Consider the following 25,782-nt stretch of genomic DNA (forward strand, 5'->3'; position numbering starts at 1 on the left):
CTGAAGCTTAGTTGGAATTTCCTTTCTTGCCATTTGACTCCACCTGTTTGGGTCCTATCTTTTGATGTAGCAGAAGGCAAGCTTGCTCCATCTTCCATGTGACAGTACTTCAGATATTTGGGTGGAGAAGAATCAGCTTTAGTTGTATGTATGTAAACTATGTAAACTATACATGTAAACTATGTAATTTAGTGATTCCAACTCAATTGAGCTTCATTTGCCAGTACAGTTGCTGCTGCTGATACTCTTTGCAATGATGGGGAGGGGAGGGGGCAGCATTAGAAAAAGAAAGAAAGAAGCTGTGCACCTGCCATGGCTAAAGGTGAGCCCCACCCTCTAAAAAACTGTTGAGGTGTTAATCTTCACTGCCATTGTGCACAATTCTGCCAAAAACAGCTCGGTCAGAACTAGGCATGCTCAGTGAGACACAGGACTTACTTAGGAAAGAGGAAGAGACAACGGGAATGGAATGGAGCAGCCTGAAAAAGGGCATGGCTGGCTGGCTGGAATGCTAAACAGGAGCATTAGGAGTGAAATTACATTTATTTTGCATTGAGAGGCTAACTTTCCTAATTTGTACCTTTAGAGACACTATATGAGCTGAAACATGGCCATCCTTCAAAATTCAGATATCTGAATTTTGCAGTGTAATTCTTCAGCTAAGTAATTTGTGCAAAACTCCTTCTCCTTGGGTAAAGTGTGCATATACATGCCCATTTTAGTGCAAATAGCACACAGAAATGCATTGTGTTTGGCAACATTGCTTTACAAAACTGTACATTAGGCAAAATTGCAGACAGAACTATGTATATCAGGGGAAATTTGCATTATAATTTTGATTATTTTCACAAGGACATTTAAAAAAATTCTTAAACAGATATGGAATTTTGGAGAATGGAACTTAAGAATAGAAAAATTAAAACTCAAGAGAAACCGAAGTTGACGGATTCACCCTTCTCTGAGTACAATATTTGTTCTGGGTTCCACTTGGGTTCCCTGCTTTGATGCCAGGAATCTGAATTTATCCTTCGTTATTGAGATAAACAACCTTTGTATTTCACAGTGGCAATGAAGCCAGACTCCTTATGAAAGCAGACAACCGCTATTGATGTCAGTTATGATAACTAATTGAGCCTCTCCTCAATGACTCTGTCAAGTGTGCGTCCCTTTCAAGAGCCTGATGCTGAACTCGTTGAAAAGGCAAGGGCTTCTGTCCTTATTAAGTTTGTTATTTGGAGCTTGCTGGAAAGCCCCCTTCTCCTTGCAGAGCAGAGCTAATCAATTTTCCCTCCATGCCGTTGCCTAATGAGTCCACATCAAAGGCAAAAGTCTGATGAGGAATGAGAAAAACAGAAGACTGCTGAGAGGATTTATGGATCCCAGGGAGAACATGATTCATGCCCCTTCTACTAATTCTGAATCAATCAGTGTTGTTCCTAGTCATCTATCCTAGCTCTAGGAACCTAGAAACACAAGTGGCTGCTTTTTACTGAGTTATGCCATTGGTCCATCTAGCTGAACATTGTCTACTTGAAGAATGGGGAACCTGTGGCCCTCCAGATGTTGACAGACTACAACTGCCATCATTCCTGACCATTGGTAGTGCTGGCTGGGACTGATGGGAGTTGGAGTTCAACAGCGTCTGGAGAGCCACGGGTTTCCCATCCCTCATCTACAATAACTGGCAACAGCTTCCCAAGGTTTCAGGGAAGAATGTTTCCCAGTTCTACACAGAGATGCCAGAGAGTGAATTGGGACCTTTCTGCATGCAAGACATTTGCCTTTCCCCTGATGCCTGTGCACACCCCCAGACCTTTTTTAAAAAACTTAAGTGATGTCTGGAATCTATGCTATTCCCCTTGAACTTTTTGTTTTTCTGGGAGCTTCAGTTGTGGTGATGTATTGGTAACAAGGAATTTCTACTAGAGAACAAATGGGCAAATTTCCCTCTGGACCTCAATCTCTGCAGTCCTACATGTAATGGCAGGTCTCGTAGTGTGTTGTTGCTGTGATCTGTCTAATCAGTGGCGACTGGTGTCCATTGTGACTTGTAGGGCAGAATACAGGGAGCCCAACAGTAGGGGGAGCCAGAGGCAATGACTAACAGAGGCAACAAAGCCTAGTTTTGCCCCCATCTTCCTCTCTTCTGTTGTGGTCAGGATTTGGCACTGAGGTATGGACAGGAGGATGGGGTGCTCTCAGACTGAATGCTCCTCCAATATCATTCAGAGTTCAAAACCCCCAGCCCTCGGTTCGACCTGGCTGCTTGCAGCCTTTCTCTCCTCTTGACTCTCCTCTCCTCTTGACTCTATGCTACTTCCACTCCTGACCCCTCTTTGCTCTTGACTTGGCATCACTCCTATGCTTGACTTTGACACCTGCCGATCATCCCTCCAACATGGCTCCACCGCCCTCCTCCTCTGACAAGGCTCCACCACCTTCTGTCACTCCTCGGTCCTTACACAACCCCTCTGCCAAACACCCACCCAGGGAAGTTGGGTTACAAGGGCACCCAGCTCTTCTACACCTTAAGTTGCCCTCCCAATATTGGGCACATATTGTGCCTAACAATTACAGTTGTGGGGGTATCGTGCCCCTTGTCTGTTGCTTGTCTGCCCACCTGCGAGCAGCTGTAAAGAGTGGAGTCAGGATTTCCCCACCTGCATTCAGCGGTCAGTGGAGTTGCACTGTTGTCCACATGGTGCCAGACCCTCAACTGGCTTTGCTCCTCTCTCCTTGCCTGCTGATATGCTTGAGGTAGCAGTGGTGGTGGGGAAGGAGGCACTGGGGGCTTTCCTCTTATCTGATCAGCTTCTGCCGGTGGCTACTCTTTCTGCTCATGGTTAGCTCTCCAGCTTCCATTAGCCTTCTCCAATCATCATGAGACACTGTGATTCCAGTGCTGAATGCTCCTCCCTGTTCCTCTTGCTCACCTCTGTGTCCATCCCTCCCTGATTTCTCAGGGAGCCACACCACAGTCCCCCAGCTTCCCAACATCCTCCTCCTTGGACCAGGCATGGGGCACCCCATGACACCTGCTGAAATCTAACATCCCTTGAATAAGCAAGAAGATAGGCAGGTGGGAGCTGACGAAGGGCTGAGTAAGGTTGCTGGGGCAGTGTCCCACCTTTCCTAATATATCAGACTCCACTCTTTCTAACATATTGGCAGACTTGTATTGCGGGTGATTTCCTTATTCAAAATATTTTAATTCCATATTGTGGCATAAGGTCCTTGATGTTCAGGGACAGATTAAAGCACGCCAAAGCCCTAAGCTGTCATGTTAAAACGCTGCATAGCGTTACCCCCCCCCCCCAAAAAAAACCCCAAAGCAAAACGTGTAGTATTCCAACAGAAAGGACAACGAAAATAGAAATGATTGTATTTCATATTTGCATATATACTGGCACATAGGCAATGATGCAATTAAAAACTAACAATCCAACTAAAACAGAGAATGCTTGTCTCAGAGTCTCCCTGTTTCCCGTTTTTTAAACCAATTATGTAAAACTTGCAATTTATTTTTCTTTAGCATGCATTTAGAGGCCCCACAAAATTTCAGGCCCTAAGCTGTAACGTACTTAGTTTGTGCATAAATCAGGCACTGCTGAGGAATGGCTACTGGCTGGATTCCCAGTTAGAACTCACATCACATATGTTGCTAAACACCTGCACTGCTTGCCACCAGGGTTGTCAAGTCAGGAGTATCCCAGACCCTGAGATTTCAGGGCCCAAGCCAGAGACCTAGAGGCAGCCCCTGGTGATGACCTGGGATGCCCCCATGTAGTGTAGTGCTGGAGCTTTCAGTGCCATCACACTCTTCTGTTTTGCCAATGTGCATGTGGGCTCCACTGATAAAATGCACTCTTGATACTTGCATTGAGACTGTTGTTTACCGAAGCTCTGGTGCGCTTGTGTGCAGTGATTGAAAAAACCACATGAAAGCAAACCTGCTGTAAAAAGGCAGGGACTTGGGGAGGCCAGGTTGAAATCCTCACTTGGGCCATGCCAGTACATTTACAGCAGCACCGTAGCACTATAAACAATCATGGCTGCTGCCAAAGAATCCTGGGAATTGTAGTTAAGGGTGCTGAGACTTGTTAGGAGACCCTTATTCCCCCACAGAGAGCTACAATTTCCAGCGTGGTTTGAGAGTGAATCCCTCCTCACAGAGAACCTTTGAGAATTCATTTTTCTCTCTTCTGCTAAAAGAAGGTCACATTAAAAATCAGCATACCCCCCCAAAAAGCTCAAAAACTTTGGGCAATTTTTGTTGCGGTCCAAAAAAATAGGGGTTGTCTTATACATGGGGGCATCTTATACATGGAAAAATGTGGTACGTACCAAAGCCTGAAAGGGAATAGCTTGGGGGACCACCAGATATCCACTGGGAGGGAATTCTGCAACTGGGTTGCTGCCACCGAGAAGACCCTGCTTGGTGTCATCACCTTGTAGGCCGTGCTTATTTGAGGGGACCATGGACAGGCCCTCGCCTGCTGATCTCAAAGCATGAGCCAGTAGATATTAGTGAAGGCACTCCTTTTAGTACTTGGATCCCAAGCCATTCAGGGCTTTGTACATGAGTAGTATCACCTTGAAATGGGCCCAGTAACCTTCAGGCAAACAGTGCAGTACTTTATGGATTGGTGGCGCATCTCATTATTGGTGACACATCTCATTGCTCCACATAAGAACCTGGCAGCAACATTCTGCAGCAGCTATGGCTTTTGGACCATCTCCAAGGGAAGCCCCATGCAGAGTACATTGCAGTAGCCCATTTGGGAGGTTATCAGAGAATAGATCGCTGAAGTCAGGCTGTCTCAGTCTATCTGTAGCTGGAAAATCAGTTCTCACCACTGAGGTCTTTTAGGCCTCAAGTGATAGTTTGGGATTGAGAGGTAACTTCAGAGTACATACCTGTTTCTTCAAGGAGAGTACTACCATGTTCAGAACAGGCCATCTACCAAATGTACAGACCCAGGAGCTACCTGCCCACAGTTTCTCTGTCTCCTCAAGATTCAGGGCGCTGACTCTGGAAGTCTCTCCCCTTAAAGTCTTGCTGGGCAGCAAGTCATTATCTTTAAAGTCCCTGCCAAAAACCTTTATTTCCCCCCAGGTCATTTAGACTTCTGTTCTTAGCTTGGATTTTAGCTGGCCAGGTTATTGTTGTGTTGTGTTTGGTTTATAAGCCTTGTGAATTCAAAGGTGTGGGTTTTTGTTTTTTTAATCTGCCTTGGAAGCTGCTCTTTAGAATGGCTTTAAACAAAAACTAAAAACCGGCTATCAAATCCTTAAACCAACCAACAAAACATCATACGCATTGCAAAGATGGCATTTAAATCAGCAAGAGAGGCTTGTAAATCACCATCTAAAGAGCTCAAGAGGTTCTCTTGGATTTTCAGAGCACATTCAGACACATTCCGATTCCTACAAAACAACTTCGGAATACAGAGATAAAATCCAGTGGGACACCATTTCCATTTTAACAACTGCAACAACAACCCAAAATCATGATAGAAATGGTAATTTTATTGAAATGTATCCCCACTTATATGTTGCCACCGCAGTGTAAATTCAGGCTCTATGTGGACAACTAAAATACCTTTAAAATAACAGCTATAGAAAAACAACCCTCATAAAATTGATAGATTTTTATCATTATAGGAGAGAAAAGAGACAGAGCGGTTAGATTGATTGGTCCGGGTAAGCTGCCAAAGACCTGAGAGGGATGCTATGGCTGCATTTTGCTTCGTCTGGTATTTCACCTCGCTCTGTCTCTTCCAATGATGTTTATGAAAAATTCCAAATATTTAACCAGAAGGAAGTGCCCTGCAGACACAGGGGAGCTGTCGTTGCCTGAAATATTGCAAGAGTTTGCTCGTCCGGTGTTGCTTTCATTCTGCCTTAGACACTGCTGAAAACCAACAGCTTGAAATGGCTATGAAATAGCAGAGGTGGATTTATGGGACACTGGGTGCAAAGCCTTGGGGGCACCAAAACTTGGATGTAGAATGGAATTGTGAGAGGCGGGGGCGGTGCTGAATTTTGCCATCACACGGGGCACTGCTGAAATTGGAGGCCCCAAGGTCGGCCACTGGGAATAGAGATGGTCAGAGGCATCAAAACTATATGTGCTTCTGCAGTTGGTGTGGGTTGTGTTCTTACTGCAGCCACATTTGTTTTCTCATTCACAGAGTCCTGTGTGTACAGGCCAGGCCCAACCACAAGGCAAGGTGAAGCAGCTGCCCCAGGAAGCAGGCCCCTGAGGAAGTGCCCAAGTGGGCATGCTGCCTGTGCTGCCACCTACACCGCTGGCAGGGAATTGGCGCTAGCGACACCTCACCCAAAATCAGCACTGCTGCTGCTGCTAATTCTCTACTAGTGATGGGAGCAGTGGGACAAGCAGAGGGGCTGGCTGCCACTCTCTGGATAAGACACCTCCCTAGATTGAAGCGTCTCTCCAAAGCACTCTGGCTTCTTTCACAGGAGCAGCCTTTAACACAGAAAATCCCGTCAGGAGGCTCTTTGCCAACAATTAAAAATAATCAGAAAACAATGCCCATAGAGATGGGGGAATATGTCTACTAAAAAGAGAAGGTTTTGGAATTAGAATTATGAGGGATTGAGCCTGAGACGCCATTCTCTCAAAGCAGACATTCTGTTCTTGGGTTATGGCCCTGCCCCTGTTGTCCGCCAGTGACTGGCTTTCCAGGATCTGTGGTGTTTTCTCGTGCCATCGATGCATTCACTTCTCTCTCTGTTTTCTCCGGCAGAACCCATGAGGGCTCCCAAGGGCCTCGCGTTTGCTGAGATCCAGTCCAGGCAGCTGACCCTTCAGTGGGAACCTCTGGGCTACAACCTGACACGATGCCACACTTACACTGTCACGCTCTGCTATCGCTACGCTGTGGGCACTGGCCACAACCAGACATTCCGGGAGTGCGTGAAGATGGAGCGCAACGCCAACCGCTACACCATCAAGAACCTCCTCCCCTACAAAAACATCCACGTCAAGCTTATCCTCTCCAACCCCGAGGGGCGGAAAGAAGGGAAAGAGATGATATTTCAGACGGATGAAGATGGTGAGTCTTGTATCTTATGTGGGTGGGCAGGGGAGAGAGATTTGTCCTCCGGGATCCAGAAACTGTTTTTAGTAAGGGACACAAAGGAGAACAGCTTATCAAAACCCCATCCAAGCAGACTTATGTCCTGATAGATTAATGATGCTGATTTATTGAGAATAATGCATCAAGGTACAAACATAGGTGCAGCAGATGGGATCTTCTAGCCATGCAGACTTAAGGAGTGTTCAGGTATTTGGATAAACGTGCAAAGGTTTAAACTCGAATGGGGGACCTTTGGCTCTCTAGATGTCATTTCTGGTTCCCATCAGCCTCTTTTTTTTATAATTTTTTTTATTGATTTTTCAAACACATAATAAAAGACAAACACATTACAAAACAAAAACATACACAACATTAAACATATACCGACTTCCCCATACCTCCCTTTCGCTGCATCCTTATTCCAAAGTTCTTTAGCAACCCTTTGATCAGTTTATCTATTGATTCCCTTTCATTAAATTTCTTTAGACTTAATAATTACAGCTGTATTTCTCTACTTCTTACCCCTTGACATCTCAACACTCCTCAATTTTACAACAGTTTTTAAGATATAATTTAAACTTCTTCCAGTCCTCTTCCACTGTCTCTTTCCCCTGATCTCGGATTCTGCCGGTCATCTCTGCTAGTCCCATGAAGTCTGTCACCTTTGTCTGCCATTCTTCCAGAGTAGGTAGTTCTTGCATCTTCCAATACTTTGCCAGAAGAATTCTTGCTGCTGTGGTAGCGTACATAAAAAAGGTCCTGTCCTTCTTTGACACCAATTGGCCAACCATGCCCAGGAGAAAAGCTTCAGGTTTCTTAGGAAAAGTCCATTTAAGGACCTTCTTAATTTCATTATAGATCATTTCCCAGAAGGCTTTAATCTTTGGGCAGGTCCACCAAAGGTGGTAGAAGGTACCTTCAGTCTCATTACATTTCCAACATTTGTTATTGGGCAAATGGTATATTTTTGCTAGCTTGACTGGGGTCATGTACCACCTGTAAATCATTTTCATTATGTTCTCTTTTAAGGCATTACATGCCGTGAATTTAACACCGGTGGTCCATAACTGTTCCCAGTCAGCAAACATAATGTCATGACCGATATCCTGTGCCCATTTAATCATAGCTGATTTCACCGTTTCATCCTGTGTATTCCATTTCAACAGCAAATTGTACATTCTGGACAAGTTCTTAGTATTGGGTTCTAACAGTTCTGTTTCTAACTTTGACCTCTCCTTCTGAAATCCTATTTTCCTGTCCTGCTTAAAATATCTCATTTATCTGACGGTAATGTAACCAATCTCGAACTTTGAACTTTAGTCTCTCATAACTCTGAAGTTTAAACATCTCACCATCTTGTTCTAGGATTTCACAGTATTTTGGCCATTTAGAATCCATATTGAGTTTTTTCACCGCCTTAGCTTCCATTGGTGACAACCACCTGGGAGTTTTACTTTCCAACAAGTCTTTATATCGAATCCAAACGTTATATAGTGCTTTCCTAACAATATGGTTTTTGAAACTTTTATACACCTTTGCCTTGTCATACCATAAATATGCATGCCAACCGAAGTTATTATCATACCCTTCCAAATCCAAAATGTCTGTATCTTCAAGAAGCAGCCAATGTTTCAACCAGCAAAAAGCTGCTGATTCATAATAGAGTCTTAAGTCTGGCAGGGCAAAGCCCCCTCTATCTTTTGCATCAGTTAAAATCTTAAATTTTATTCTGGGCTTTTTGCCCTGCCAGACAAATTTGGATATGTCTTTCTGCCACTTCTTCCCATCAGCCTCAACCAGAATGGCCAGTGATCAAGGGTGAAGGGAGATATAGTCCTAGAATATCTCAATGACTACAGTTCCCCTCCATCCTTTAGTGGAACCATGGGAAGGGGGATTAACATAAGACCCACCCATTAACACCCCCAAGCACATCAGCTTTGCCTACTCAGTTCTTGACCTTCCCATGTTGAGCAGAGAAGACCCACGGGGTGGGATGGGACTTTCACCCAAGTTTCCTCGAATGCATGCAGAACTCTCCATTTAAATCTCCTCTGCTCAACATGGGAAGGTTGGGGACTGAGTGGGTGCAGCCATGGATGTTGGGAGCAGGGCTAGCAGCTGTGGCCTTGTGCTTCCTACACTGGAGGAGGTTTCCTGTTCAGGAATGATGCCCAAGTAGAGCTTTAAGGAAGAGAGGGCTGGACGGAAGCATCCCTGAAGGTTTTTAAAGCTCCTGAAGCAACCTCAATGCCATCAGATGGATAAACATGAGTTTATTGCTAAGCAGAAGGAGGCTCATCCCTCTCAAGAGCAGCTTCTCCATCATCTTGGGAAAGTAATGTTTCAGCACCAATCTCCTAACTGATGGATGGCATGCGTTTGTGTGAACATGTAAATGCTGTAGCAAAGGATGGGAGATGGAAGTGCACACACAAGCTCTTTCCCAGCCCTCCGTTTGAGCTGGGATGGCTTGTAGGGGAATTTATCTGAGTCCTCATTTATGCAGAGGGTTCTTCTCATGAGTAAAGCCCACCCTTTGCACCCACCAACAAATAATAAAGTGTGTGTGATTAGCCAAGCACCTGGACATACTTATAGTCTTTATGTGATGGTGAGATGCATGATTCATTTGCAGGATTGTGGCATGTCTGATAGAACCTTTGTCCTAGCAATATTGTCCTACAACCTCTCATGGATAACTGGCACATATGTGTTTGTGTATACACACACACACGATGGTGTTGTTGTGAGCCATCTCTAACATAGTAGATGGAGCATGGTATAAATATTTATAGGAAGGAAGGAAAGAAGGAAAGAAGGAAAGAAGGAAAGAAGGAAAGAAGGAAGGAAGGAAGGAAGGAAGGAAGGAAGGAAGGAAGGAAGGAAGGAAGGAAGGAAGGAAGGAAGGAAAAGGTATGCAAGAGGTACTGCAAAGCAAATGGGAATTTTTGTATTTTCAGTTTTCAGAGTTGGGTGGTTTTTGTCCAAACGTCAGACCTGTATGTGGAATTTAAACTCGGGGTGAAGAACCTGAGGCCCTCCCAGATGTTCCTGGACCCCAACTCCCATCAGCTCCAGTCAGCATGGCCTGGGATGATGGGAATTGTAGTCAACCTCCAGAGAGCCACAGAGCCTTCATCCCTGGTTTATACCATCAGCTCTATATTGCATGTGTCTGCATTTAGCAAATTCAAGGAGAGCTCATTGATAAGAAACTGTAGAAATATGGGATGCTGCTTTGGTGCAGGGCAGCAATTCTGTACTGTTACCATGGTTACCAATGGGACTTATTTATACATGCATGAGACCAGCCGATCGGTGTTCTTTACTCCTTCCTGTCCTGCTTTTCTTTCTTATCTCAGGTTTATTGTAGCATCTAAAGGTAGGAATGGGCCTGGGATACAAGAATGCTTGTGGGGATTTCATTAATTTAAAGCATTTTCACCCTGCACGTTAGCCAAAACTGCTCCCAGAGCAGCTTACAAGATCAGTAGCTAGACAGTTCCTGCTCCGGTGTTTACTGTTGAAAAGCCATGGCGTGCAAGGAAAAGGGGATGTGGAGGGAAGAGCGTAAAAGCAAGTTCAAGGCCCAGTACTTAAAGTTGCAGTTTTGGTAATGACTATCTGGGACAGTTCACTTAAACTGATTGAATGCCTGTCTCAGTGTGACAGCTGGTCTGAGTGAGAGGAGAGAAGGGAAGGGATAGGAATGATGTGGAATGCTTGGAGGAAATGGTATCTGCTTGGTTTTCTTCTGATAATTCACATCCTGACTTAAATTCAGTAGTGCGGCTTGGTATTTTTAGACTTTGGGCTTATGCCTATTACTTTGCTTTGCTCAAAATGTGGTAAGTCAGGTGTGTTGTATTGGGGGGCCCACTTGCTCATTCTTCCAAGTGGGGCTGTGGACCTCTGCTCCCAGACATGGAAATAAAGAAACTAGTTGTTGTTGTTTAGTCATTTAGTTGTGTCCGACTCTTCGTGACCCCATGGACCAGAGCACGCCAGGCACTCCTGTCTTCCACTGCCTCCCGCAGTTTGGTCAAACTCATGGTGGTAGCTTCGAGAACACTGTCCAAACATCTCGTCCTCTGTCGTCCCCTTCTTCTTGTGCCCTCCACCTTTCCCAACATCAGGGTCTTTTCCAGGGAGTCTTATCTTCTCATGAGGTGGCCAAAGTATTGGAGCCTCAGCTTCAGGATCTGTCCTTCCAATGAGTACTCAGGGCTGATTTCCTTAAGAATGGATAGGTTTGACACAAAATTAAATACAGAAAAAGAAAAACAAAAAGGTAAAAATCTGTTAAAACTTTAAAATTGGAGTTCACTTAAAATGTCTGCTGGAATTTTTAAAAGAAGTGTTCATTAGGTGCTGGAAGCTCAACAAAGGAGCCTACCTGAGACCTCCGCTGGAAGGGAGTTAGGTTACATACTGAATCTGGTGGAGAAGAACCATGCATTTTAGATAATTCCAAATGAGACAGATGGAGGGAGGGGAGAACAACCCTCTTTGCAAGCAGAAAGCCAGTATAGCAGGGTATAGTTAATTTCCTCAATAGGAGCTAGGCTTTTTTTTATTCTACTTAGCAGTTCGTTTTGTCATGGGTGGTATTGAAGAAAGGGCACTCTTCACCTGCAGACTGAAATGATACAGTCCACTCTTCAAGAGTCTACCATTTCCTCTTGCTCCTGTGTGCAGATCAGGCTTAAGAATAAATGTAAGGCAGCAGTGGGTGTTAAATTCCCCCCTTCAGCTTTTCTATTTTTGGAGAATTTCATTACCGGGGCTTCCTTTCAGAACAGACCTTTTTCCTTTCATTTTTTTTGTGTAAGCATATCAAAGCTTAATAACAATAACAACAATTACTCTAATTACTACCTTGTTCTCAGTCAGCACCTTTCATCTGTGGATCTCAAACACCAATTAATTAAGGCTCACAACACCTCCGTGAGGTAGATATTAATGGTGACAAAGGGCCGAGGGGGCAGTCTGCCTCTGATGTCTGCTCTCTGTAGATGTCTCAGTACGTCTCTGACCTGGATAAGTGCTGTCTCGTATCAGGAAAGATAATTTCCCAGTTCTTCTGATGCTAACTGGGTCATGGCACTTGATGGGCAGGTTGTTGTTTTTTTTAAAGAAGTTTTAATGTGTTACTTGTGTGCACACACGCAAATCAAGACATGTCAAGGGTCATCAAGGCATCAGATTTACCGTAGATGATAATTGTCTACCAGGAGTTTAGGCCACCTGTAGCGATAGCCAAAATCTGTCCATTTCAGCTTCTCATTTTTCCAATCTGAGGTTCAGTTCTTCAGCTTCCCACACCTTCACATTCCTGCTTCATTTTGCTATTTTCCCCCAAGTAAATTCATCAGTCAATTTATCCTAATATAAATGACTTCTTGAAAGGTATTAATTTAACTGTTGTTTCTTCATCACTGCTGTTGTTGTTAAAAATATTAAAATCCTGGGCGTTACGCCAGGCCACTGTGAAAGGTCCATTTAACTTATAATGTTTTCCAGAAGAATTACTTGTAAAGGGTGATTCAGAGACAATTATAGGGAGAGCGCCCCTAGAAACCTTACTATGCCGATAGCTGAGATCTGGACAGGAATGCAAGGTTAACCCATTCTATAAAAATGTTAGCTATTAAACATCGTACTCTTTGTACGAGGACTGAAAAAGCCACTTCCATCAAAGATCAGGCCTGGAGAACAAAGCTTTTCATCACATTCATGCCACATCTTATCACCCAATAGCAGAATATGGGCCTTTTTATACAGTGCATCATGTCTAGAACCTGAAATGTAAGTCTCCTCGGTACTAACCTGTCAGTGTATTTGAGTACATGACTGAAGTGAAAATGAATTTGGTCTCTATGGAGCATTTAACTCTAAGCTGGGGGTGTGAAACCTGTGGCTCTCCAGATGTTTTGAAGTACAACATCCATCATCGCTGTCTGTTGGCTGCGCTTGTTGCGACTGATGGGAGTTGGAGTCCAACAACATCTGGAGGCTCACAGTTTCCTCATCCTTGCTTTAAGTCGTGTGTGTGTGTGACCTTTGTGTAAGAAGGATGTGTGTGAGATACTTGTGTCAAGCCACAACCATGTGAGTATGAAGCTGTTCCTTAACCCCATTTAGCCATTCTGCCTTTTCATAATTACAATCTCACAAAGGGGAGAGGAGGGTGACATTCACTGGCCCTATTTCTGCGGTCATTTAACAATCAATTCCTTCTCACAGGAAACTCTGGGAATTGTATCTCCAGTAGAGGAATAGAGGCCTCTTAACAGCTTTCAGCACCCTTAAACTACAGCTTCCAGAATTCTTCGGGGAAGCCCATGACTGTTTCAAGCAGTGTCTTGGTGCTTTAAATGTATAGTGTACGTGTGGTCTCTGGTTACTGGAGATCTGGTGTTGGAAATTCACTGTTGACGTTGGCAAGTCTTTGGGGCTTGAGGAAGGTGGGAGAAGCAACTTATTCCTGTCACCTCTCCCTGCCTCTGTCATGGTTTTGGGGGAAAGAGAAGCAGATAACTTTCAAAAGGAGAGAAAGAGGAAACCAGCTATACTTAGAAAAGTCTGTGGTAAATGGAGGCCAGTGGAAAGTGGAGAAACATTTGGAATGGGCACTTCTACTGAGTCAGACCCATTGGCCCATCCAGCTCAGTATTGTCTACACCAGTGTTTTCCAAACTTGGTTCTCCAGCTGTTTTAGGACTACATTTCCCATCATCCATGACCACTGGTTCTGATAGATAGGGATGATGGGAGTTGTAGTCCAAAAACAGCTGGAGGCCCAAGTTTGGAAAACACTGATCTACACTGACTGTCAGTGGCTGTCCAGGATTTCAGGCAGGCCCTTTTTCTAGTCCTACCTGAAGATACCAGGGATTGAAACTGGGACCTTATCTGCAATGCAATGCAAGGCAGATGTTCTACAGCTGATGAACATCTCCACAAAGCTAGAGAACTCTTTGGAAACACCTTGAGTTTTCCCTGAGAATTATCTGAAAAAGCTGGAAAAGAACAAGCCTATTCTGAATCAAGATGATGGGGGATTTAACTGATCTCTAACTCATGCTCTCCTGTCAGCTCTCTTTCGTTCTCTCCCTCTGTATGTGACAAAAAGGGGATTTATCCCTGACCACATAAAAAAGATATACGCATTAGTAAAACAATGTGAAGAAGGACATGCATCAGATAAATTCATTGAAAAGAATGAACGCATTTATAAACCATTTATGACTTACTGGAATACAAAATATCAAGACGGCATACAACTTTATGTATGATCTTCACCCATATAATTACATAGTTGAAAATGAAATTTGCTTTCTATTATTTGTGTCCCCCCCCCATTTTTATGTGAAATACCAACATTAAAGAAGCATTAAATCTGCCTAGCATCAAGCCCCTAACTGGCCACAGAGCTAGGAAACATACCAACCAACAAAGACCTGGTGATGACAGTGACATCAACAAGAAAGATGCTAGCAATAAAATGAGCAGTATTCTGGATAAAGCCGGCCACATTATGCCTCTCCACTTTCAAATAAGCCAGGAGATGGGAGATGGATGCACAGAAGCCTGACAGGAAGAGTCAATTGGAGGTTACCCAAATTTAGTGCCAGAACACAAAGGTTCAGTTTACTTGGAAAGAGGACAGTGAGGAAATAGAGTGGGCTAGATGGAAGAGAGAAAAGTCAGGCACAAGATCTACAAGCAAGCTTTCCCTGGGATATATTGGGGATTGAAATGTAGAGAAAACGAAGTGAAACTGAAGAATGATGCAGAACAAAGGAGGAATTCTTGCTGCTATTTTGTCCCGTTCTCTGGAAAGGAGGAGAAAAACCTGGTTAGAAGTCTTGCTACTGAACGCGGCTTGACCAAGCCAGCTGATTGAATTGAAATCTAGTAAGATTTGAAGGGCCAGAGGTTCGCCCCTTCACCACGCCAGTTGTGTCTCTGGAAAATATCCTGCTTGGGTGGGAGAGGAATTCAGAATAACACTAAGCATATTGCTCCATTAGTGTAAGCCAGGGGTCAGCAAACTTCTTCAGCAGGGGGCCGGTCCACTGTCCCTCAGACCTCGTGGGGGGCCGGACTATATTTTGGAGGGGGGGAAATGAACAAATTCCTATGCCCCACAAATAACCCAGAGATGCATTTTAAATAAAAGGACACATTCTACTCATGTAAAAACACGCTGATTCCTGGACCATCTGCAGGCTGCATTTAGAAGGCGATTGGGCTGGATCCGGCCCCTGGGTCTTAGTTTGCCTACCCATGATGTAAACATTTCTGCTTGACTGATGCAACCATCTGTCTCCCCACTTCCCCTTGTGTACTGTTCCAGGGGTTCTCAAAACCCCACAAGCCAGTTTGTGGGGCTCAGGGTGCAGGGAGAGGAGGAAAGACCCCCATTGTGCTAGCAGAAGTCCTTCTGTGGGCTTCTTCTGGTAGGACTTATTAGTTGAATCAGGCACTTTGTTTTTCTCACATCTAGTCCTTTGTCTCCTCAGATTAGCAATGGCTCTTCTGGGTCCTTGGCAGAACATTCCTATGTAATGTTTCTCGATCTTTCCCACACCGGCAACCTGATCCTTTACAAAGTGGATATTGAAGGGATTTAATCAGGAAAGTTCTGCATGCAGAGTGTGTGTTCTGTCCCCAGTGTGTTGTGTTCCCTCCTCCAATGCTGTACTTTGGTGATATCGCTGCAACAGGGGAGGCGCCTGCTTTCCACTGCTGAGGGTGGGATGGTCTGGCTTACAGCCAAAACAACTTAAGAAGAGCCCTGCCAGATCAGACCAATGACCCATTATTTATAATCTTTTTTATTGAGTTTTACATTGCACATTTAAATTCCAACATTAAACAACATCATTTAGGATTCCCTGAATCCTTAGACTCCCCTCCACCCTTCCAAAGTTACCATTTTCAATCTTTTTCAACTGCTTCACATATTTCCTCTATTAAATAATCCATTTTTTGCCTTTGTTTTTAGTACATTACAAATCCTGCCAAAGTGTTTAGTTGTTTAAAGTGTTCTCTTAAGTACATTGTGAATTTTTCCCATTCCTTCTTAAAGTTCCTCTCTTCCTGGTTTCTGATTTTCCTGGTATTTTTTGCCATTTTGGTGTAGTCCATCATCTTCATCAGTCATTCGTCTCTGGTCGGGACTTTATCTCTGGGCCAGTAGTATCCGTGCTGCTGTCGTCGCATATGTAAATAATCGTTTCTGCTCCTTTGGTATCTCTGCACCTAAAATTCCTAATTAAAAAGCCTCTGTTTTCCCCCACAAATATTATTTCAAACATTTTTTCCCAACTCATTATATATCATCTCCCAGAATGCTTTTGTTACCTTGCATGTCCACCAGACCAATGACCCATCTTGTCCAGCATCCTGGACTCACAGTGGCCACCCAAATGTCCATGGGAGACCTGCAAACAGGACCTGACCACAAGAGCACTCTCCCCTCCTGCTGTGTCCACAACCAGTATCCAACAACCTGTAGAACATAGCCCTCATGCCCAGTAGCTGTTGATAGAGAACCCAAGCACAGGGCCGCTCTCTCTCTCTTCCACTGCTCATCATAATGATGTGCCATTTTGCTAGCAATGAATATATTCAAGCACTGCTCTGGATAGGAAGACCAAATGCTCACTATGTAAAGACGCTTCCGCAGGGAAGTACATAGACCTTGTGTGTTCCACCCATAATTTGCAATTAACTCCACTTTACAAGTTCAGAGTAAATACCAACATTAATCAAGGGGAAATTGTTTAGTTTCTCATCCAGAGTTTTATCATAAGACTTTACAGCTCCGGGCTACATTGTAATTAATCTCCCCAATTTTGTCGTCATTTTTTTCTTCCTTCTCTTAAGCTTCAAGTATTTGCAATTAACCTGAAGGAGCTTGTTCCTGTTGAAGACTCAATTGGGTGGAGGATATTAGTGGGCTTAATTTCAGTGCCACCAAATCCCTGTGTAACTGCTCTGGCTCTGTGGATAGCTCATGCACCAGCAGAGTGTACAGGCAGCCTTGAAAGTTAGCTGTGAACATTGTCGAAGATTGTTCTAGAACAACGGTGGGGGAGGGAATAAAGGTTGCATAGGAGACTTTAATAGCTGTATAAATGAAGGCAAGATTCAACAGACAACTTAAGAACAGTTGTTTTCCTTACAGGCAAACTTTTCAAATTTAACCCATTACTTTTACAATTAATTGACTGGAAAAAAACAATTAATTAGCTAAAATTAGGATGGAGATTTAGTCTTCATGCATGTACAGAAACCTACTGCAACATCATTAAGGAAAACCTGGTTTATATATTAGATATAATATTCTGATTTGTTGAAATTGTTTTTTCCCCTATTTTTGTTTGTTAAAATATTTATCTCTTGTTATGCGAGCACCTCCAGGTGAAATACAATGCTAATATGTATAAAAATACAAACAAACACCAAATATTCATAGAATCATAGTTGGAAGGGACCCAATGGTCATCTAGTCCGACCCCCTGCAATGCAGGAATCTCAGCTAAAGCATCCCTGACAGATGGCCATCCAACCTCTGCTTAAAAACCTCCAAGGAAGGAGAGTCCAACACTTCTCGTGGGAGTCCGTTTGACTGCTGAACAGCTCTTACTGTCAAAAAGCTTTTCTGAATGTTTAGTCGGAATCTCCTTTCAATCTCACTTGAAGCCATTGATTCAAGTCCTACCCTCAAGAACAGGAGAAAACAAGCATGCTCCCTCTTCCATGTGGCAGCCCTTAAGATATTTGAAAATGACTATCATACCTCCTCTCAGTCTCCTCTTTTCCAGGCTAAACGTACCCAGCTCCTTCAAGCATTCCTTGTAAGGCTTAGTTTCCAGACCCATCTTGGTTGCCCTCCTCTGCACACATTCCAGCTTGTCAACATTCTTCTTAAAATTGTGGCACCCAGAACTGGACACTGTATTCCAGGTGTGGTCTGACTAAGGCAGAACAGAGTGGTACTATTACTTCTCTTAGTCAGGACACTATACTTCTGTTCTGATTCACTGTAATTCAAATCAGAATATGACCAGGTAGTCCAAATATGCTTAAAAGCTACCATGGGGCTTTGTTCAGAAATGAAAAGTTAAGGTAAATGAAAAGGTTTTCGGCATACTTGAGAATCACGAGGATATTAGTGTATGCAATGCATTATGTCTGGAAGGGGGCTATTCCAAAGTGTGGATCGCCACCACAGAAAAGGTCCTCTTGTTGGTTGCTGCCAGACGGGCATCAACAAGTGGTAGCACAACCAAGATGTCCTCTGAAGGTGATCACAGTGGCTGGATGGGTCACTATGGAAGAAGATGGTCTTTCAGGTGGCCTTCTCCCAAACCACTTACAAATTAAGGATAAAACTGTTGAGGTTTGTGAGAAACTGCAGCTTTGAAGTGGACAATTAGTGAGTTGGCAAGAAGCCAAGTGAAGCAAGAGTACGTGAGAAAGTCTGCTTGGAGATAGAGAAGCCTAGCAACAGGTGGTGATTGGCTAAAAGTTTTCCCTTATAAGCAGCATGACACAGTAGTTTGGTGTTGGAGTTCAGAGGTGTGTAGAGTTTGAATCACAAGTTATGTTCCTGAGTTGTCATCCTGGACAACACAGACTAAGCAGCCGGTAGCAGAGAGTTTTGGTTGAGATCCATCAACAAAAACCTCAATCCTGGCAAATTGGCAGCCAGTGAAGGTCCTTCTTCAAAGGTGCTGCACATCCAGGGCTAGGTGTACCACTCAACAGCAACCTAGTTGCAGCATTCTGGCTACAGCTCCTGGACCAATAATAATGGCAGCCCCATCTAGAGTACATTGCAGTAACCAGTGTGTGAGGTTACCAATGCATGGGTAACTGTGGCTAGGCTATCCCTGTCCAGGAATGACTGTAGAGATAACCAAATGTTCACCTGATAGTCCTAACTAATATCAAAGTAGGTGTTAACGATTAGCCTTTTTCATTTCCAAAGGAAGGAGAGCAACCCTTCCTTCAAAGGCAAAGGCTGAGTCTCTCCAATTTCCTTGTGTCCAGCTCTGCATTCCTAACCTATTTTTCTCAACTTGCAATTTCCCCTGCTGCTTTTAACCACACGATAATTGCTCCAGCTGTTTTCTTCTTGTGCCCGCATACAGTTACTCCAGCTGTGCTTTTTGCTGTACTGTAAGCGCTCCAGCTGCTTTTCTGATTAACAAGACTTTCTTCTTATCCTTTGAGTTGAATATGATGTCTAATATAGTGTGCTGTCTATGCTTCTCGGGGGATCGATACATCTTTGTCTGAGCAGGGTGATACTGAAAATTGTACATGTCTGTTTCAATTATTTGCCTATCCAATTTATCTAATGTGGCTATCTGAATCTGCCCAGGACTGCTTTATGAAGCTCTTTCTCTGATATATTGCTTTTGTCCTGGAGTGTTCATTAGAAATTCATGTTTTTGTAGGTTGGTTAAATCTTTTTCATGTTAAAAACAATCAGATGGAAAAGTAGTTTTGATCTGAAGGTGGGGAGGAGGCTATTAAAACACCCCTGTTTTGTTGATATATATATATAATTAGGACTGCTAAAGTGCAGGCAAAGTGATGTACTCTGCTGTCATTTTTTCAGTCTTCAAATTCTGTGATTATGACTCCAGCAACCAAATTAGGCTGGTTGCTATTTCTCTTACTTCTGCACAATTGTGCCTGCGCAGAAGGCTCTTTGACACCTTAAAGCAGAATATGCATTTGCATCGTTCTGCCATAAGTTGACCTCGTCTGTTCTGTAACATTTGAAGGACATTTGCTTGCCTGAATACGTGGCAATCAAGTGCCCAGGAACCTCAGCCACTTGCAGCTCCCAGGGGTGTCCTTACTGCAGGCGGCTGGACACACAAATGGTTTCAAATGTTTCAAAAGCAGCACCGTCTACCCAGAGTATGCCAATATGGTATGAGCTTCTGTAGAAAAACATCAACAACTATATCGGATGAACTGGAACAGTGGAGCTGGTGTTTATTGCATACACAGAAATGTGACCTGCAAAAACATATTGCACTGTGAAGTGCTCCTGTTCAGGAATTTAGCCAATAAATCATGTCCTTGCCCAGAATATTCCATTCCCCTCTCAGCTTTTCATCCCAACCGCCAACATTGTTAGCATTCCATGGGCAGTGAGGAAGCTTAGTCGTTATTGGGCTACCCTGGGGTTTTGTGTTGGAGTTGAATTTTTGCCCCCTTTTTTCCATCTCACAAATAATTTTTGTGTCTCTTCAAACATTGTGGGTTCTCCTAAACACATTGAAACCTCTGTCTTAATTCCAAATTTTGGTCAAAATTCTTCTGGTACCACCCTTGCACACTTTTAGATGGAATGATAGGTCCAGTGATGGCAGTGGTGGTGTCGAGTCTGGTGACACAATCTTCTCTTGTAGATTATACCCTATTGGCAGTGATATGTATTGAAAGAAAACCAGCTCATTCCTTAGCTACTAATGATCAAATTGGGTATTATTTTAAATCCATGGGTGTATTTCACATTTTTAAAAAAATTGTCTCTCAATTAAAAAGTCCCAAATGCTGTAACTTTTCTTCATAGGGGATCCATATAACCCCAATGGGGTGTTGGGGAGTGGATTATGTCAATTGTGTAGGGCATCCTCCTCCTCTTAGGGGCCATGTATGTATTGGCAAAGGAGCACTCCTCCATCAGTAATTGCAAAGCAAAACCAGAGACAAAGAGCAAGCTTTTTTTCCTCAGAGAGTCTGTGGGGTGCCTGAAACGAGTGCCCCTTTCCTTCCGGGTAAGGCTCCTCTGAGCTTCCTTCCCTGTAAAATTGACCCTTTCATCATCAAACTGGCTGCCAGCTGCAGGAAACTTTGTAAAATTTTGTGTGTTTGCCAGCAGGGCAGCTCAAAAGCTTGAGCTGCTCTCAGGCCAACCCCTTTCTGAGTTATTCGCTTCCTACAGAGATCAATGATACGGATAAAAAAAGAGGCAGCGCTGCTGTCATTTGAGCCCTCAAAGGTTGTTCCAAAACATTAAATAATGGAAGCATTTCCCATTAGGAGATGGAACGGTTCATTAGCAGGCAGACCTCTGCTGCCCAGACCGATCCTCCCAAGCAGATGGGAGCTTTCCAGGGGCGAGTGGCTCTTCTTCAATTGAATTTACCATTCTGACACTGCAGACAGTCCCAGCCTACATCCCTTTGCAGGCCCTGTGTCTTTCTTAGTGTTTACAGCTGGAAGGTGGCGGGTTGGGGGGGAGTTTTCAAGGCACCTTTAAGGAAGACAACAGAGATCTGCAGGCAGTGGTGAGAGGTGGAATTGCTTTTTGTTGGCATTCTGTGACTGGGGTGGAGGAAGGGCGTGTGTGGTAGGGGCGGGCAGCCCCAGGTGTCACCACTGAGGGGGTGACAAAGTGCCAGGTGGCACTCACCACAGGGCTTGCAGCATGCCCAAGCCATGTGTCTCTCCTGGGAGTGATGCAGTGGCTTGGGCACCCACAGACTGCGTGCTGCCCCAAACGGTCCACCCGCCGCCTCCCCCTCAGCTGTAGGGCAGAGGCCCTGCGGAGGCCCCATGGAGCGTCCTGCCCCATCTCGCCTTGATGTTGCTGGTGTGATTAGTATAAATCACATGAGATGTCTGAGAAGAGTGTGGGAACGGAAGACCGTCTTATCTCTTCCGCCTGAGCATGTTATTGTAACTGTACTTTCACTTTTGCAGTATGCAACAGTTGTTGTTCTGCCAGAGCTTGAAGAACACAGATGAGATTATGGATTGTCTGTATAGAATCTAAATAAAATGCAGTTTAGATCTACAGATGCTAGAAGACCTGTGTGCAGTTTTCAGATGAAAAGTGTCACAGAAAGGCACTCTGAAGATGAAGGGACATGTCATTCCAGAGATGTGCCTACCGAGAGACGCTCAGAGGTCCGGGGGGGGGGGGTGGGTCTCCATTTTCCCCAGAGCATTTTTTCAACAGCCCCACCCCCGCGGGCGGCTGGCCCTGCCCCTAGCGCCCGATCGGCTTACTCTGCCATTGTCTGCGATGTCAGAGCAACTCAGCTGATTAGAGACTTCACTGCTGCAAGCAGAGTACAATGTAAATTACTCATTTAGTCCAAACTCATCACCTTCTAGAGCTATTTTCTCCTCCCTCCCTTGCATCTTCCAGGTCCTAAGTACAGGGGTCAAGTACAGAAGCCAATGAAGAAAGGCAATGGAATCTTATTTCAATCTTGGGAAAGTGACTTTCATTGCTCCTGAGGGCAGCAGGCTAGTTAGGGGTGTGGGCGGAGATCTGTCCTCCAGCTGAAGGATATAACCAGGGGGGATGCTGCTATGACACTGCTGCCCAGTATCTGCTGCATGAAGTAAGGCCAGCTCTGATTACAGGTCACACCTACAGCATACATTCAAAGCACATTGCATCCCTCAAAGAATCCTGGGTAATGTATTTTATCTCTCACAGAGTGACAACCCCCAACATTTTAACAAACTACAGTTCCCAGGATTCTTCGGGACGACGACTGATCACGTCGCTTTGAATTAGTTTCAATGGGCTTAAAATGTATGGCGTAGGTGTGAACATAATCTTATGTCTGTGTAATTGGAAGCAACTTTCAGTTATATTTGCAATTTTTGAAAGTCTCATTGATGCCAAAATAAGCACCGATGAATCAGCAAACTGAATTAGTGAAATAAAGTCTCGGGTTTTTTTGTTTTGGTGGGGTGAGGATTTAATGAAAGTGTTTATCTGGGTCAATTGCATGGATTTTTGGCTGAATTACTGTTTTGCACAAGCTCTAGAATCCAGACATAGTTGCTAAGTATTATTTTTATTAACATTTCTCAGATGCCTTTTACAAGCCAGTCTCAGGGTGACCTACAAACAATACTAAAGATACAAAAGGCTTTAAGCATAAGAGCAGCGAACAATGGTTTATCTGTACAATACTAAAACCACCCCAGCGAAGTGCCTAAATCATCACCCACACAGTAGCAGATGCCACTCAACAATTAGAGAGCATCCTATCACATACCATGGCATTGCTTTCCTAGAATGCAAGGTGATTAGGAACTCTTTTTTTAAAAGGGGGGGGGGGAGTCTTCTATTTCTACTTAAAAGATGCCAAAGCGCAGCAGTATTTGTAGTGCATCGTGCCAACCTCTACAGGTAATGCAAACAAGGTGGAATATCCTGAAAATTGGTTCCTTTGTGCCTTCTCGGATTTGATTCCTCAGGTGCATCCCAGACACTTGTAATAAAATGGAGCATTTGCATAGTGCTGAGCACAGATGAAGACTGCACATCTGTTTACATGCGCAAATACATATATCTGCCCCAAAGGTTTCCATAATTCAATAAGTGCTTTGTGTAGGGCACCTCTCCTCGGATTAAATTAGCTTGTAAATCAGGTGGAAATGCTTTATTTGCATGGTGGGCTTTTGCTTTTTATTCCCCCCTACTTGTTTTGCAGTGAATTAGCTTGTCCTCCTTACCTCCCCAAATAATACAATCTACAAGAGCAATGCAGAAATTAGCAATGGATATTTAGAGTGCCGTTATCAAGTGGAAAGTAGGCGATGCCTATCTGTAGTACCTAAGGCAGGGCAAAGGTCCCAATGGTCACAACACTAATGATGATTTGGGAACTGGGTTGTTGCTGTTGTTTGTTCAGAAGACAAAGACAGATTAAAGAAACATAGCTAAAGAACATATAAAAGGTTATAGTTAAAAATCCATTAAACTTTCTATAGAATTAAAACGTATCAATTAGAATTCAGATAGTAAACACCAACAACTCTCTCACACTCACTCACACTCACACTCACACACACACACACACACACACACACACACACACACACACACTTAAGAGCCCTTTCCTTAAAAGCAGTCAATTCGCAAAAACCTGCCAGTGGAAGAACAAGAAGGAGGGAGCCGGTCTAGCCTCTCTAGGAAGGGAGCAACAAAGGCTGGGAGCAGCCAACGAGAAGGTCCAATCCTGCACCCCAACATATGTGCCTGTAAGAGTGGCAGGACTGAGAGAAGAGACTCCCCAAAAGATCTCAGAGCCCAGGAAGTCCATGCGAGAGAATACAGTCCTTCCGAATGCCTGGGTTCTACACAGAGTTCTTCCTCCCAGCTTGCTACTGTCTCAACAGTTTCAATGAACTGTTCCAAACCATTGGATTGTTTCTGACTTTTTTAATGTAGGGAAACATTTACAACATCCCAATTCTCACATCAAATATCACTTTCAGATTTTTCAAATATCACTTTCAAACACCACCCTGTGTTTATGCCTTGTTGTAGGTGTGAATCCACCTTCTCCATATTTGCATTCATTAATTTTGCAACCAGCTGACATCCATTGATGAAAAACCAATTTAATTAGAGATAGCCTAGGAAAGTGTCATTGCACTGTAGGTATCAACAGTTCAAAATGCACCTCAGCAGGTGCACTGTGTGCTGCTGCACTGCATGATGCTTTAGGGAAAGGCTCATTGATGGAGCATCATCCCAGGTTCCATCCCTGGCATCTCTAGGTAGGACTAAAACAAACCTCTACTTTGACACCTAGGAGAACTGCCAGTCAGTGTAGGCAACACAGAGCTACTGTATATAGTCCAATGGCCTATATATTTCCCACTTGGTAGAAAGCGACTTCCTAATGTTTCTATATTTAGGAATATTCTATATTTAGTATTCAGGCACATGCATTTAGGTGCTTCAGTGATCCATTGTGTTCAGATGTGTGCACCCTAGAGGCAAAATGAACTACTCACTCATTTGAGACATTCAAGTTCTGGGGATCCTACTACAAGCAGGGACCTTGTATAGTGATGTGGAATGGCAGGCTGTGAACCGCGTTAGATGTTTGCACATTGCAGACAAGATCCATCCACTCCCTGTTCACAAGATTTCAGATCCCGGGGAGATAGCAGGACCTGCCATCCCATTGATCGCCAGGTTTGATTCAGATGATCTGATTAGCTCCCTCACTGCTCCATGTGAGTCCCTCCCAAAGTTGTGTGCTTGGTGGAAGAGAATGACCATCTCAGATAGAAGGAATGTACTGTTCTTTGGGCTAGAAATGTAACAATGAATTCAAAATAACAAATAAATAAATAAATAAATGGGGATGGCTGGCCAGCCTCTTTCACTAGCCTGTCTGTGCAAATCCTATTCCTTTGACTTGTTCTTATGCATGGCTTTCAAAGTGGATTATACAAACTTGTGGAGGACATTGCTCTTAACAGCTGCTAGCCACAATGGCTATGTTTTACCTCCAATGTCAGAGGCATTATGCCTCCGAATACCTATTGCTGGGAATCCATCTCAGGAGGTCAGAGACCTGTTGACATTCATGCCCAGCTTGCATTCCTCTGCTGGGCATCTGGTTGGCTACTGTGAGAATAGGGTGCTGGACTAGACAGGCAATTGAACCAATCCAGCAGGGTTCTTGTTATGCTCTTATGTTTTAAACTGGAATATTTAAGACTGGACTAAAGAACGCACAACCCTAACTTTTTTTTTAAAAAAAGATAAAATTAAGAATAATATTTCATTTCCAGGGACTGTTCAGCTTGGCTCCGGCAGACAGATTACAGACCTCCAGCCTTTGCAATCCAACCGCAGAGTCTG

General features: G+C 43.9%; 1 protein-coding gene across 10 annotated transcripts in view; it reads left to right on the forward strand.

The window, feature by feature from the left end:
• Positions 1-25,782, forward strand: part of PTPRU (protein tyrosine phosphatase receptor type U) — a 373,235-nt gene that overhangs the window by 215,232 nt on the left and 132,221 nt on the right. For all 10 annotated transcript variants that reach the window (XM_081920500.1, XM_081920501.1, XM_081920496.1 and 7 more), the window contains exon 8: positions 6,774-7,082. In XM_081920500.1, coding sequence (XP_081776626.1) covers positions 6,774-7,082 — 309 coding nt within the window. The remainder of the gene's footprint in view (positions 1-6,773; positions 7,083-25,782) is intronic.

This window comes from Podarcis melisellensis, assembly GCF_964234715.1.
Source record: "Podarcis melisellensis genome assembly, chromosome: 8".
NCBI lineage: Eukaryota > Metazoa > Chordata > Lepidosauria > Squamata > Lacertidae > Podarcis > Podarcis melisellensis.